Source organism: Camarhynchus parvulus, chromosome 1A, assembly GCF_901933205.1.
Source record: "Camarhynchus parvulus chromosome 1A, STF_HiC, whole genome shotgun sequence".
Lineage (NCBI taxonomy): Eukaryota > Metazoa > Chordata > Aves > Passeriformes > Thraupidae > Camarhynchus > Camarhynchus parvulus.
Genome location: NC_044586.1, coordinates 61,676,240 through 61,691,257, shown reverse-complemented (window position 1 = coordinate 61,691,257; position 15,018 = coordinate 61,676,240). Strand labels below are relative to the sequence as shown.

The 15,018-nt window shown below is 37.6% G+C and overlaps 1 protein-coding gene across 4 annotated transcripts in view; it reads left to right on the top strand.

Moving 5' to 3' along the window:
• The window catches only part of SEMA3A (semaphorin 3A), a 322,318-nt gene that overhangs the window by 251,153 nt on the left and 56,147 nt on the right, over positions 1 to 15,018 (top strand). For all 4 annotated transcript variants that reach the window (XM_030961129.1, XM_030961130.1, XM_030961132.1 and 1 more), the window contains 2 exons: positions 3,318 to 3,411; positions 10,189 to 10,308. In XM_030961129.1, coding sequence (XP_030816989.1) covers positions 3,318 to 3,411; positions 10,189 to 10,308 — 214 coding nt within the window. The remainder of the gene's footprint in view (positions 1 to 3,317; positions 3,412 to 10,188; positions 10,309 to 15,018) is intronic.

Below are 15,018 nucleotides of genomic sequence, written 5' to 3'. Positions count from 1 at the left end.
TTTTTCCTTCATTTCCAGGACTGAACTGTAGTGCTTTTTGGCTAAATCTTGCCATTTATCATACTGTCTGCTACAGAAAACATATGTTTTAAGGAGCCAGAAGCATTATCTCCTTCGATACAAGGCATTTACTAGGTGAAACAATTCATGTCATATCATGAGCCAGCAGTCAGTTGTTGTCTTTATGGGTTTGTGGAATTTCAAGACCTAAACACTCTCATTTTCGGTGGTTTTACTATGGATTATAAAGAAGCATCAATGAGATATAAACTTAGTGTTTAATAACCCATAAAACATGCCACAGCAAGGTTTTAACTACAAGGATCTGTAAAAAAGGTTTGAAGTGCATTGCAATATCCTTTTGGGATGCCAATGCAACTAATGAAAGGGTTTAGACAATAAATTTCGCTAATTGCCGAGTTACAAAGGCCTTACTTTGATTTTTTTTTCCTTCTTTTTGCATTTCTTGAAACTTTTTCTCCCACCTGGCAATCTTGCTTTGTCATGAATTCCTGTCCTTGATTCTGTAATAGCCCTCATAAAACTTTGCAGCATTGAGCATTTGTTTAATACAGAGGGGATTTTGCTGTCTATGGCTCAGGCATTTGCTGACTCACTGCAGTACCATTCTTTGTATTCAATTAACTGCAAAACCCAAGAAGCAGCAAAATTACTAACTGATCACAAGTTTTCTGAAAACAGTGTGCATTCTTTCCATCTGATAGCTCTTGTCTGTACTGTACAAAGGAAGGCCACACTCACATTGTCCAAAGACCCCCTAAATCTCTGAGCAGAGCCTTGTTCTCTGCTATCTCCAGGCAGACTGATAAAATTTGGGTGGAAATGTGACCAGTGTGATCAAATACCTATCACAAATCAGACAAGTGACTAGTGTGATCAAATACCTATCACAAGTGATATTGCTTCCTAGGCTTTTAAAATGGCAGGTGGTATGTAGAAAAGAGTTTATTCCTCTGTTGCCTGTATGTTCTGTGGGTTTGTAGATAGAGGTGGGTTGATTTCAGCACCCAAAAAGCTGTTTGGGCGAGTTGCCCTGTTTGTGACAGGTTGGACTTCCTACAGCATGTTTGTCAGACCTGCCTGGGGCCTCAGACTAACCATGATACATTTATTTGGCACTTAACAGCGATGTATTTATTGTCATTATTACTCACCCATAAATTTAGAAACTTACAGTACGTGTCTGCTCATTGCTTTTTAACTGAAATGTGAAAACGCTGTGGGATTTCCCTCTCAGGCCTCTTATTTCAACTGTTTTATTCCACAAACACTAAGAGAAGGGTAGATCATCTCTGATTTAGGTTGACCTGGGTCTCCGCTTGTTCTTGCCTTCTACACACCAATATCAGTAGAGCTACAGTGACATAAACCAGAAGAATACAGTCAAAAATCAGATCCTTCCTACACCAAATCACTTTCCACATCTGTTTCCTATTTGTCTTATAATGACACATGGGATTATTTTGGGAATATATTCTGCTTTAACTGTCATGCCACTGACTCTGTAGCCTTATCAGATATTAATTGGTATTCAGGTTGAGCAATTACCATCTACTAAGGAGAAATGCCAAGAAAATATAGATTGATAATAACATTTTTCAATAATAGCTTGTAGCATTAGTGCCATCTTCTATTATTGCAGTTGAGGTTTAGCATTCTCATCAATTTACTACTTTTATTTATTGTGCAAGATCTAGATATGGACCCTACAGTCGAATTCCAGAAATGCTTTTCTATTTGATTATTTATTCATCTCTGGTTAGAAAGAGCAAAGCCAGAAAACTGGAGAGAAGCAAGGAATGTATCTGGATTATTAAGAGCCAGAAACAAAGACAACAGGAGAGAGAGAAATGTTAATACTGTGTCAGATACTACAGATACAGGATGACTGTATAAACATAATCAGGCAGGCTACATGTACAAAAACCATGTTTTAGGAGATTGAGCTTGAATTCTGGGAACAAACTTCACTCAGCTGTGTCCAGCCTTTTTATCTTACAGTGCAGTAAGCCATAGATGGCTATCCTCCTAACAGTTCATTCTCCCTTCATCTTTTTCTTCAGTGAATGGAAGGAAATGTGAAATCTGTCTCACGTTCTTTTGAAAATATGTAATAAATACACACAGATACATGCTTGTGTGATGTAATTGAACAAGCCTCTAATAAAATCTGTAGCCTGTGGCTTACAGAATCATGGACACAGTGGGTTTGAAATAACACAGTTCGGAAGTGTGTTTGGTCACTAGCCTGGCCCATGCATGGGTTCAGTGTGGATGAACAATATAGGGAAGGCAGGGAGCCAAGGAGGATGCTGCTTCCAAGGTGGAGGTTGATCTCTTCTCTTTGGGGCTCCTTGACTTAATTAGGTGTCTGCAAATTAACCACAATGCAGCTGGGAAATGGAAATCCCAGATTTTCCTGAGGTCTTCACAAGTCCTCTGTGAATGTTGAAGACTTCTGTGCACAAAGCATCTATTCTTCTGGTTTTATCCTCAGTGCAAAATGTAAGATAAACATACTATTCAAATTGATTGGCAGACTTGGTCCCCCTGTTAAAATTAATTAAATGTACTGAAAAGCCCATTGCTTTGGATTTATTTACCTCATTTGACTTGGTGTTGACTGAGGCCCTTTTTAGTCTTGGTTGATATTCCCCTGTGATTTGCCCTCAGCCTGTATATTTTAAAAGTGTCATCTCAAGGTATTGAGGAGTACTAGGAGTAGTAGTAGTAGTAATAATAGTAATAATAATAATAATAATAGCTTTCCTGATGCAATTGAAATTGAATTTGAGGATATACTCAGATTAGGAAAAGCTGAATTTAGCATCATGTGATGTACTAATCTACAGTGGTGGTGCATTAGAGAAAATAATAGTCAGTAAAAAATAGATTTTATCTTTTTTCAGATAAAAGTTTCAAATTCCTGCTTCTTCAGTTACTGTTACTCAGATGTATTCTCAGTGAAAGCAAAAATAATTCAATAAACCCATGAAAGTTAATATGAAAATAAATTATATGTGAAATGCAACAGAAGAGACACAAGCTGTTTATGTGTATTTTTGCCTTTGACCAGCATTCAGCACATACTGATTAGGAAGGAGATGGGCACTTTTACCAGATCCTCACCCAGTGCAATTTGACTTCCCTGAAGCCACAAACCCCACTAGGACTCACATACACTGCACTCTTCTTGAACACAGTTCAAATTACTCCTTAGTTTTCTTTAATGAAATAATGTTGCTTTTACCTTCTTTTCTATTTTTTTAAATTTTTAATTTTTTTTTATTTCACAGGACAACATTTTTAGAATGGAAGAGTCACATTTTGAAAATGGGCGGGGGAAAAGCCCTTATGATCCCAAACTGCTGACAGCTTCACTTTTAGTAGGTAGGTGCCACATAACAAGTTCAATAAGATGTGCATTCACTGTAAAATATTTGCCAGTTTTCTGCTTTTTTTTTTCTCCTTGCAGTACCTACAATAGGCATTTGTTCTATGCAATTTATTTCCAGGTAAAAGCAATTCTGGTTTACTTTTCATACAGTTCACCCAAATGTCCTGAGGTGTAAACCAAGATTCAGGTGTCACAAGAGCTGCTTTATACCCCTGTGGTACCTTGATTCTGCTTGATTCATCTTGGTGGAGGCATTTTAATCACCCAGTTTACAGGCTGGCCACACTGGTGGTCACACAAGCACAGCTGAGAGCTAAGTGAGAGCAGGAATAGATAATTCCTTACATCAGTTTTTCTGCCAAGGAATGTCTGTCACCCAACTTTAGCTTGCATGGAAGCTGGAGATCAATGAACAGCCACTGATCCAGGTCCTAAGGTGATGTTTCAGCTGAAGAGATCTGTCTGACAGTAAATAAAGTTAAATTCCTGGCCAGATCAAAAAGAAATAAATTAGGTGTTTCTGAATTGGTAATACTTCATTTCATGGAATATGTAAATACGGAGCAAGTGGACTGTGTCAATCTAATTGAACTAATGCAATTGATTTAATTTATCTAATTGATTTAACTTACCTAATTAAATTAAATATGTTCATTGTTATTACTTCATGTTCACAAAAAAGGCAAAAGGATGTTTTATGAGACTAAATTAGGAGGAAACAGATTCTTCTTTCCCTACACCTCTGCCTAGGTGTAGCCACCTTATCTTTTAACATCTTTACATGTAATTTTCTGGCAATTTATTACAACTTCAAATCCAACAATTTGAGAAAATTAGAGATTCTCATATCTCAGAAGTCTTCAGGAAATGACATATAATGAGATACATTGGTTTATTCAGGCCTTTGTCCTGAATAGTATTTTTAGCCTAGGGCCTTACTTACCGTCTGCCCTTATTCTATTTACTTTGCATTTAAAAATTAAGCTATTCAAAATAGACAGCAACAAAAATTTAGTCCTAAGTGTGCCTCATTTCCTGATCTTAAAAGCCCATAATGATCCCAGGTGATGAGCTAACCTGGGGACACATGCTTTTTAACAGGAAAAACAGGAAAGACATCCACATCTTGCTCCAACTTGTACCCTGTACAAACAGAAAGTAAAAAAGACTGTGTGTAAAAGGCCAGTGTATAAATTGGTGCCTGGAGCAACTTGAATTTGTGACAAAGCTACTCTCAAGTGAATAGCTTTACTATTTACTTTAATATGAAATAAAGAAGAGAATGATGACAAGCCAGTATTTCATGGTATAACCGGTATGCAACTGCACAAAGTCAACAGCATCTAGCTTTTCACATTCCTTTTTCTTTCTTTTTTTTTCACTCAGTCCATCACAAATATGATTATCTTACTTCCCCTGGCTTATATTTCATCTCTTTAATACATCTTTGCTTTCTTGAGCCCACTTCCTCTCACTATAATTTTCACTCCATGTATATTTCCTTCTAATAAAGAATAGACTGAGCATGATCATTTGTTTTCAATCAGGCCTCAGTTAGAGCCACTGGGTGTAATAACACAATAGAAAATGGTGCAAATCAAGCATTCCAAGCCAATGAAAAATTTCTGCTTCAGTCACACAAAACTCAGGGTGAAGCTGAAATTAGCATTCCTGCATCCTGAACACGAGCAGCCTTCTTTCTCTGCCTCCTTATACATGCCTCACAGCCACACTGCGTTACTGGTTATGATGTTGCATTTACTGCGACCCTTTTCTGCTGAGTGTGTATTGCAGAGGGTGTATGCCAAATTCACTGCTGGTTCTTTGCCTAAAAATAACTCCTCTTTGCCAAAAACACCTTATTTTTTATGGTAAAGTGATGAACCAAGGCAAAATAACTTCCACCCCCAAAACAGTTGAGAAACAGGGCATGAACTGGCCAAGCAATGACTGGAGGTGGAGAGGTTTGGTCCAGCTGCTGTCCAAAGCAGGGATCACAGGAGGGAAGCAGTGAGTGTGGCCATGAAGGCCAGAGGAGCCTCTTAACCACAAAGGTGTCACAAGAGGGACATGGATGCACTGCTGCTTCTCTTCTCCTGGACTGAGCTGAAACTCAGCTACTCCTGAGCTGTAACTCAGCTACTCCTGGCCCTTCACGTGACAGAACATTTGTCCTTGTAAGTGAACATGGTTTATCTAAGATTTAAGAGGGCAGCTATGTAAAAGAATTCCCCAGCATTCATTAAAATGCAATGTTATAGTTAGTAATTGAAAGTAACTATCAGGAAAGCTAAAAAGTGGCTGAGAAGAATAATTTAGATGGTTACTGAGGGGAAGGAAACATTATCTTTCTTCTTCATCAGAAACACTAAACAGATATTTTGCAAAGTGTGGAAGGACAATGTTTTTGACACCATAACTAGAAACTAAATTTTAGGTAAGTGAAAGGCAGGAATTTGGGCAAAACATGAATGTTAATTTGCAAAAAAGTAACTTCAGGTCTTTAATAGCCATTAGTACCCAGGAGGCCTATTCTGTATTTCAGCTGAAACAAACTGTTACCAGTGTAAAGAGGATCTTCAGTTTTCCCTCTCTCCTAAAAAAATCAATAGTATTTGAAAAAAAAAAGCCACATTAAAGCAAAATGAAAATAAACAGTTCATCATTATTAAATTGTTCCAATATTTTTCCAGTATGCATTCCTTGTTCCATCCACCTGCAAACATTTTTCATTATTTTTTTAACAGTTGTTCATTAAAGTTGGTTATTGCTACCCTACTCTAAAGTAAATGCCAGCTGGGAACATGATACAAGTGGTTCCTAGTAATGTAAGACACTGTGCAGCCATTCCCATCTATGTGCTGCTAACTAAACAGTCTCCATTTGAGTGGCCTAATGCATGAAATGTAGAGACCAAGAAATCCCTGGGCACCACTCACGAGTATTCCAGTGTGGGAGGAAAATGAGAAGCGGCATGGTTTCCAAGGAATATAATCACAGGAGAAAATATCACTGAATGTGTTAGACTAAAGGAATTGTATTGGGACAGTTGAAAAAAAAAACCCGACCCTTCAGAGAAGGAGGCTGCATTGTCCCAACAACTGTTTGTTTAGGGAAATGACCACTGGGGATTTTCAAATCTTTGGTTATCCAGAATTCTCAAAGCTTTTTATGCTCTTGTGTCTCACTGATTGTTTTTTCTTCTTTTCTTTTAAAATTCACAATTCCTTTTAGATTTTAACAATTATTTAATCTTTAATTATTTAACCATTTTTAAAAATTGGTTTAGGTGCCTTAATGCTCCCAAATATTTATTAATATGATCTGAAAGATAGTGGCTTTTCATTAGTTAAGAACTTTAGTAATCTATTTCTTAGAAATTTGCTAGTAAGTCCATATGATGTTCAAGATTTTAAAATTACTTTAATGTACTTTCTGGGAAATTGTAGTTAATGACTTCAAAAGAAGCAAAGTCAAACCACCTCTATGTCTGAAAATCTTAATTTTACTGAATAAACCTTTTAACCAAGGATAGATTTCATTTGTGAACCCTTTTACCATTGAGAGCAATTGTGACATTCAGGGCTTGATTTTGCCTATATTCCTCATTCATTCAACTTCCTTACTACTTTGAAAGGAAAGTTTACAGTTTTTAGTCTTCACAAATTATTTTCTTTCAGAATGCAATCTTACTTAAAAGCTGAATAGAAACAATTTATCTAATACATGCACTTTGCATAGTTTTCAACATCTTTGTATCTCATGACCTTGGGGAGTTATTCAGAGTTCTGTGCTGTTTATGTAAATGGTTCTTCCCCTCCAAAAATCAACATTACTACGGACTTTAATTGTTGCCTCTTTATTTAGTAAAGTCAATATATGTATCTCTGTTTACATTTGTGTGTCAGCATGCTACTCCTTTACAATAGGTTTTTTGTCCAAAAACATATTTTTTACCTCTGCAAACAACTGAAGGCCGTCCTTTAGTTCTGCTGCTGGGCTGGAAATACAAATTGACTAATTTTTTCTTTTTTTTTTGTTTCTCCTTTGTTCTTTCCCTTTAATAAATGTTTGCCAGTTTTCAAACTATTAATTTCCATTTTCTTCTTAAAGTTTATAAAACTTCTTTTTAAACTGCTAACAGTACAAGTAACACAGTGAAGATTATCTGTGACATTAAAGAATAATTTTCCAGACTAGCGATGAGTAAATTTCAGTCCAAAAGAAAGTATGCACAGGGAAATAAAGATGAATGTACCTCTATCTAGACAGGAGGCAAAATCCTCATATAGCTTTTGCATAGCACTAACTCAAAGGATGCGCACATCTGGGACATGACTTGAGGCTCACCCTGAATTTTGCAAAAATTATCTAAAGCCTTACAAAAATAAATGGTATTCCTTGGTATTTCTGTCTGGAAGAAGTCAAAATCCCCTTTTTGCATGTCTACAGCAGATCAGTTCAAACTGCAGGCACTGGTCTAGCTATACTGAAACTTGGAGGGGCTGTAGTAGGGATGTAGAAAGGTCAGACAGTTTTCTACAGACCCTTCCTCATTTGAAGCCTGCTGAAGCCAGTTATTGGCAAAACTTTTATCCTGTCACCATTGAAGAAAAAGTATCAGCCACAAGAGCCTTGTAGTGTCCTCTTGGGTTGAGCAGAGTACAGCCTGCAGTGGTTTTTATATATCAAGTTAGAAACTGAGGTGTCAAAACGACCTTACAATTCTAAACATATTTCTAAACAATTTCAAACATATAGTTTTCATTCATTTTCAAATTGTATTTGGTTAAATTTTAGCAATATAGTATTAAATATAGATTTTTTTCTTGACTGATTGACCTTTAGATCTGTTGATAACTAAGAAGAAAAATAGCCCTTGTTGGTTTTTCCTTTCCCCTTTGATTTCTATTGATTTATCAGAACTCACTAGGGATTGAAAGACAAGAAAATGAAGATAAGGTTAAAGAAAGGTTAAGCATAGCATCAAAGCCCTTTTCACAGGCAAAAAGGTTTTATGATCTTTAAAATCTCAGCTGCATACTCTGTACATAATAATAACTATAATTAAGTGATTGTCTCCCCTTCAAAAAAAAAGTTGAAAATGACACAGAAGAATGGTAAATTATTAATTAATGATATGCCGTTCTGTTGCCCTTCTGATTACACCTCCTGCTGGGCATGACTGGTCTATTTGCTTCTAATCTCTGCTGTGAATTCATTCAATTCCACGCCTTTCCGCTATCATGTTTTCACCCTTCCTGACTTTCACAGCTACCATATGGTTACGGAACCACTCTAGGTTCAGTTGGTGATTTCATGGTGTCAGTGTTCAGGGGAAAAGTGACAGTGATATCCACTAGGCATGCTTGGATCTGGATGTCCTGCCATGGAAATACCTAAAATTGCCATGAAAATGATAAACTTGTTCCTAAAAGGTTGTTTTAAAATGAGGATATGGTAGAGTTCATCATGACCATGAAAAATGTATTACCTTAGCTAAAGAAAGAGTTATTTTATCCTCAAACTTGTCTTTTTCACAAGGGACCCGTGTAATATGGGTAGTTTGAAAGTAGTAGCTGGAAGGAATAATGCTTTTTAATTCCATTTTAACAGCATAGGGTAGGTTATCTCATTTCACATACAGATGTAGAACACAGTCCTAAAAAAGCATTTTTAGCATTTTTGATTTGGAGTGATTTCATGGACAAGCTGTAAATTAATGTCAGAAAGATATGTGTTGTACTTTGATCCCTGGTTCTTTTCTGTGGGTCTCGTTACAATGTCATTATTATTATTATTACACTCTCTTCCAGCTGGCAGGTATTTAACTTGACCTGCTCCTTAGAATTTAGACAGTGTCTCTCTCCTCACCCCCTCTGTCTCCTCTGTGGCTGAGGAGGGACACACTGGGATGAGTTTCATCTCCAGCTAGGCTGTGTATGTGCCATTTATGGGCTGAAGTATCATAGGTCAATTTTTAGTTCAGTTGTTCACTGTGAATTGCGTGGGGGTCAAGGTAGCAGGGAATGACCTCGTTTATTTTCTCCCTTAGCTGTTGCCCTTTGCCAGTACCAGTTGCAAAGGTGGTCAAAGGAGAAAGGCATGTTCTGTCTTTCCTGTAAAATATACTGTTTTCTGAGGATCTGCTCAGAAAAAAAGAGTAAAAAACAAACCGTAAGAAAATGGCCACAACAACAACAGAAAAAAACCCCACCAAAACCAGCAAATCCCAAAACAAAAATGCAAAACAAAACAAAAAAGCCCCTTAAATGAACCAAAGTAAAAACCACATAGATTCCATAGGAAAAATTAAAGGGACCTAAGGACTTTCTGAACCAAAAGTGACTGAGATGGACTCTTCAGTTCCCAGAGTCACATAAACCCAGTAGGTTGGAAGGTGTCCAAACCAAACTCCTGTTCTAAACAGGGCAATTTCACAGTTAGGTAGGTTTTCTGAGGCTGCATACTCCTGCCTGCCAGGGTAGGTGCACTGGCTGTCACTGTTCCAGCCTAAGAATTCAAACACATTTTTGAAAAGCACACCAGCAGTCTGCAGATACAGCTCATTTGCAAGAGGTTACAATTAAGCTCTGCAGTGAGGAATTGGGTCTAATCTCTATTTTCAATGACAATACATTGCATATGGCTTGTTGTTTTGTAATTTACTCATTATCCTTATTAGTGAAATATGAACATATGACAGCTTTCTCTGACTTGCCATGACTGGAAAATTGAGGAATATTGCTTACAATTGTGTCCTCCTGCAGATGGAGAACTGTACTCTGGCACAGCAGCAGACTTCATGGGCAGGGACTTCGCCATTTTCCGAACTCTGGGGCATCACCATCCCATCAGAACAGAGCAGCACGACTCCCGGTGGCTAAATGGTATGTAAAATGTACATTTCTCTGGTTACACTCATCCAGCCATTAAAGACTAGCACACAGCTCTGTTCCAGCAACATCTGTGACATATACACTCCTCTTTTATTTGGGGCAGAATTCTGCCTTAAACCAGTTAAACTAATCAAAAGTGATTTATAAAGAAGCATTTTTGGTTTAATTACACTGAGATTTGTGGGGTGTGATTAAATTTAAAACATACACAGACAGTATGAGCAGCATAGGCATGCAAGTTGGACAGAAGCTCAAGGCTTGAGGCATCAGCCACACATGAACACAAAGTAGCTCCAGAGCCTTGGGCAGGACTGTGCTTTGTACAAGGTTTAGTTTTTGCTGGATTGAAGGGGACGCTGGCCACATCCAGCTGAAAGTCAACCAGCAGAACTTCATGAGCAAGCCAGAGTTGTTGGGAGTTTGGAAAAAGAGAAAAGGGTCCTGGGGATTCCAAGTGATTTGGTTTCAAAATATCCAATAGTTTAGCAAGGCACAATAGCTTGCATTATTGTATGGATATTAGCAATCAAGCCTGTGGTTGTTTATTTGCATGTCTGAGGAGGGGAAGATAGTTTCAGAGGAAATTTGATTTTGCCTTCATGAACCAATATACTTTAGAATGCATCTGAGTACTCCATCCAAGTTCTACTGAAGTCAAATTTAAAATAGCTCAAATGGAATTACACTTGGCTTTAGCTATACAAGGATATGAGCATTTTGGAAGTGAGAATTCATTGTCTGAAAAAGCTGACATTTGAATTAAGTAATACTCACTGTAGTTGCTGAGTTAATTTAAATTTTAATTTTTTAAGTGTTAACTAGCTCTACTTTGGCTGTACATACTGCTTGCACCTGCACTCCTGTTTTTGAGTTCACAAATTATTTTATTCTTAGACATTTTTTGCTCCTAGCCATATTATTTATGTCTCTGGTGAGGTTCAGGCTTTCTTATGTGGTTTTACAATTTAGTGCAAACTGTTCACACAAATTTTAATGTGTAAGAGCAGAGTAAGTTTTAAAACACAGTTTGTTATTAGCTAGTCAAGACCTTCTAATATCAAACTGGGTATCACATTAGCTGTATATACAATCCATAACAACATCAACCCGACTCATGATTAAAACCACAAGATGCTCTTGCAGGTTGGATTAACTCTATATATAACATACATTGGATACACGTATCAGATAAGTGTCTATATTACAAGTATGAAGCTGTATTTTAATATGACAAGTTTATGTATCTGATGCATATCCTGTTACATTTAGTTTTGCTGCAATTCATGTGGACAACTGTCTGTCTGGAGAACAGATTCAGGTCTACAGCATTTCTGTGTTTACCCAGTAAGACAAAAATTGTATTCATTGGGTTATTTTATTATGACAGTAAATGAGATTTCTGGTCTTCAGGAAATAGTAAAGTACAAGGGTTGTAGACATACCCATCTGTCTTGATACCTGGTAGAGCAATAATGTGTTAAAGATGACCAACGTCAACTTCAGTTATGATAGTCATGATGACATTTTAAACCCAGTCATGCAAGCAAAATCTGCTTTTGTGCAGTAGATTTCCACAATGAGAGCTGAGTCAGGAGGATTTATGCAGTGGGAAAATGCAGCCATTTTCCACAGGCCCTGTACTTCCCTGCTGAAATAATGTCATTCCATTGTGGATTCGGTTATCAGTCTTTCAGCACTCCATGTGAGAAGTGCTTTTCCCAAATTAGCACTAAGGTTACATCTGACAGTGCAGAAACCACAACTGCTCTGTACTCGAGATGGGGAGCTGATGAACCTCAAGCTTTCTTGAATTTAAGTATTTTACAAAATGAGCATAAAAGTAGAAAGACAGCATTTTTTGTATTCCAGGGTGAAAGTGATTTCCAACTCTTAAATAAAGTCCTTGCACTATATTCCTGTATGGAAAGTTTCAAACTTAATTTAAAACAAGATAAGAATCAAATTGAAACCTTTAGAAATTATTCTCATAACTGCACATAATTTAATAGAGAACGATCCTTAAGTACACTTTTGAAATCTCTCTCTCCACTGCAACTTAATACATTTACCTTCCTAATATGGAAAGATTGGCCTAAAATCTGCACTACAACATTCCTATTAGAGGCTTTGAGGCTTTACTGTTAATTTCCCAGTGATAAGATCCTGGCAGCCTTTCCACACAGCTCTCCTAATTTCAGCATCTAACATGGAAATCCAGAAATGATAAAAGTTTAGGTTTGAAACTCTGCAGAGATGCTGGTTCTTTGATAATTGTTTTTAATTTGTCATTTTTCTTTTTAAAATATAATTATAAAAGAAGCTCTGTGTTTGCATGTTGTTAAAGTGGATATGTTTCTGGTGAAACAAGCTCTCATTGAAGATTGAGAGCTTTCTTAAAGCTTTCTTAAAGATCTATACAAATTATTTTTGAGCCTTAAGTTTGCAGACCTTTATAAGTTTTTTAGCAAAGACATGGATTTCTGTGTAGTGGTGGGTTTGCTTTTCTAGTTGCTTTTTACAGTGTGCTTAGCCTCAGGTAAAAAAACAGTATTCTAAGGGGCATATACTGAAAGCTGCAGAACAAGAGTTCTGATCAAACTTAGACACAAATTCTCATCTCTGTAGAGTTTAACAGTTAGGTGGTGAGACATCGAGTTCTAAGTCCTTGCTAGTGTTTACTTCAGTCAGATCAGGAGCTAAACTGCTTTTTCCATACTGAGGCTAAGGTCAGAGCTGACAGGGTGCAGAAAACACAGCTGATTGGTACCAAAAATGGAGAGGAGAAGATAGTTGAACGTGAAGAACTTGTGAACTTTTCCCAGAAATTGTCTTGCCCTGAACTGGCATAAAAGCAGAACAACATTACACAGAGTGATTAAGTTTTTGGGATTTAAGCAGGAACACAGAGTTACTACAGATATCACACAGTCACATTCTGGAGATGCTCAACCTTCTTACAGAAATTGTATATGTTGGGGAAGAGAACTGTGACCGGCCCAAGGGAAGGTGCTGACCAGCAGCTCTTAAAGACTTCTTAAGTCTCTTAGAGATATTAAATACTCACAGGCTTCTAAAGCTTTCATTTTGTATAAATAATTAAACAGTCACCAAGCCAAATAAAGCAAGGGAGACTGATTCTATAGCCATGTAGTCAGGGCATTCATCTAGAAGCTAGGGAACTATACATCAGTCACTGTAGCAGTGTATATTTAATTATTGATACAGAGTTGGCCAGATGTGACAAGGAAGCATTTGCAAAAACACAGTAAAAAAAGCTGGTGCTCAGGGAAGTCATCTTGGACATGAAAAGCTGCAGTTCAGCGCCCCAGACTGAATCATGTGCTTTGTTATAAGCCATGCTTATGCATGCTTGAACATTACTGGCTCCTCTGGTACATGCATGGAGTTATCTCTGCACAAAAGAAGCTTTGGCAATCTTATGCAGTCCCAGTGAGGGTCAAGAATTGTTCTGAACTCTCAAAAAAAATTTCTAAAGTTGAAAAAAATCTTCCGTGCAGCTTTGCTATAAGGAACAACGGCCTTGATGTCACACATAAATGTTACAAAGTCTTGCCTATCAGCAAGTACACGATTCCCTTTAAATGTGCCATTGCCTCTCACTGTTCAGAGGCATAAAGTTATTCTGAAGAAGCATGGATCACATCCTGCTTCCATGAACTGCTGCAGAAGTTAAAAAAAAAAGATGAGTAGAGGCCTGTGCAGGTGGGAGCAGCTTCCCCTGCTGCCAGGGAGTTCCCTGCTGCAGAGCAGGCAGCGTTTGCTGTACACCATCCCCACGCCTTCGTGCAAGGGCTGAGGGCGTGGCTGGAGGCAAGAAGGCAGAACTGGCAGTGCAGTCTACCAGAGCAAATGCTGAGCAATGCAAAGGCAATGCACCCAAGGCAGTTTTCAAGCTGAAGATTAGGGGAGTGGAAGGAGAGGCTTAAAGTGGCTCTCATCTTCTCTGACTTGAGCACAGGCAATCTGGCCTTAAATTGTTAACATTTTGTAAAATGAATAACCATAAACATTTATTTTAAAAGCAAAGCAGGATTGGGCTGAGCAAAATCTGAAAGGAAATGAAATCACAAAAGCTGCATTAGGATAGTATTATGAAGCTGGTTTGCACCCCAGAAATACTGGCCTCACTCACCCTCTTTACTAGACCTGGGGTTAAGGGAGATTGTCAGTCTGGATTTCCAGACTTGGCTTGGAATTTCCTTGCTTTTTATGGGTTTAAACCACTCTATGATATTATTTTAGCATACTTTCCGTGGCTTAATTTTTAAAGTGGAGTAGTAACTGTGCTTAGTTCCCTGAGGTTATTGTCCTTGGTAATCTTTACTTTACAGTTACATAAACAGCTGAGAGTTATAGAAGCCGAGCGACTGTTCAATAAAAAAGAAAATGCCCTCTTAAATTTAACAGGGTCCAAGGCAGGAAACATGGATACTCTCCTGGCATTCCAAGAACTGTAGATATCACTTTGTGCAGTTTCCACTTCAGACACTTTGTTGAATGTTCCAGCATTAGCATTACACGCATGTGATTTTGAGTATATATGTATTGCACAGTAGACTAATGTATGGCAACAGAAAGAAAAGATTGCAGATAGTTTACAGGATTTTTACTTCTCTAATAAAATGCATTAAATGTGACAAAATGTTAGAAATTAATTACTCTTGCTGAGACTTGAGTGTG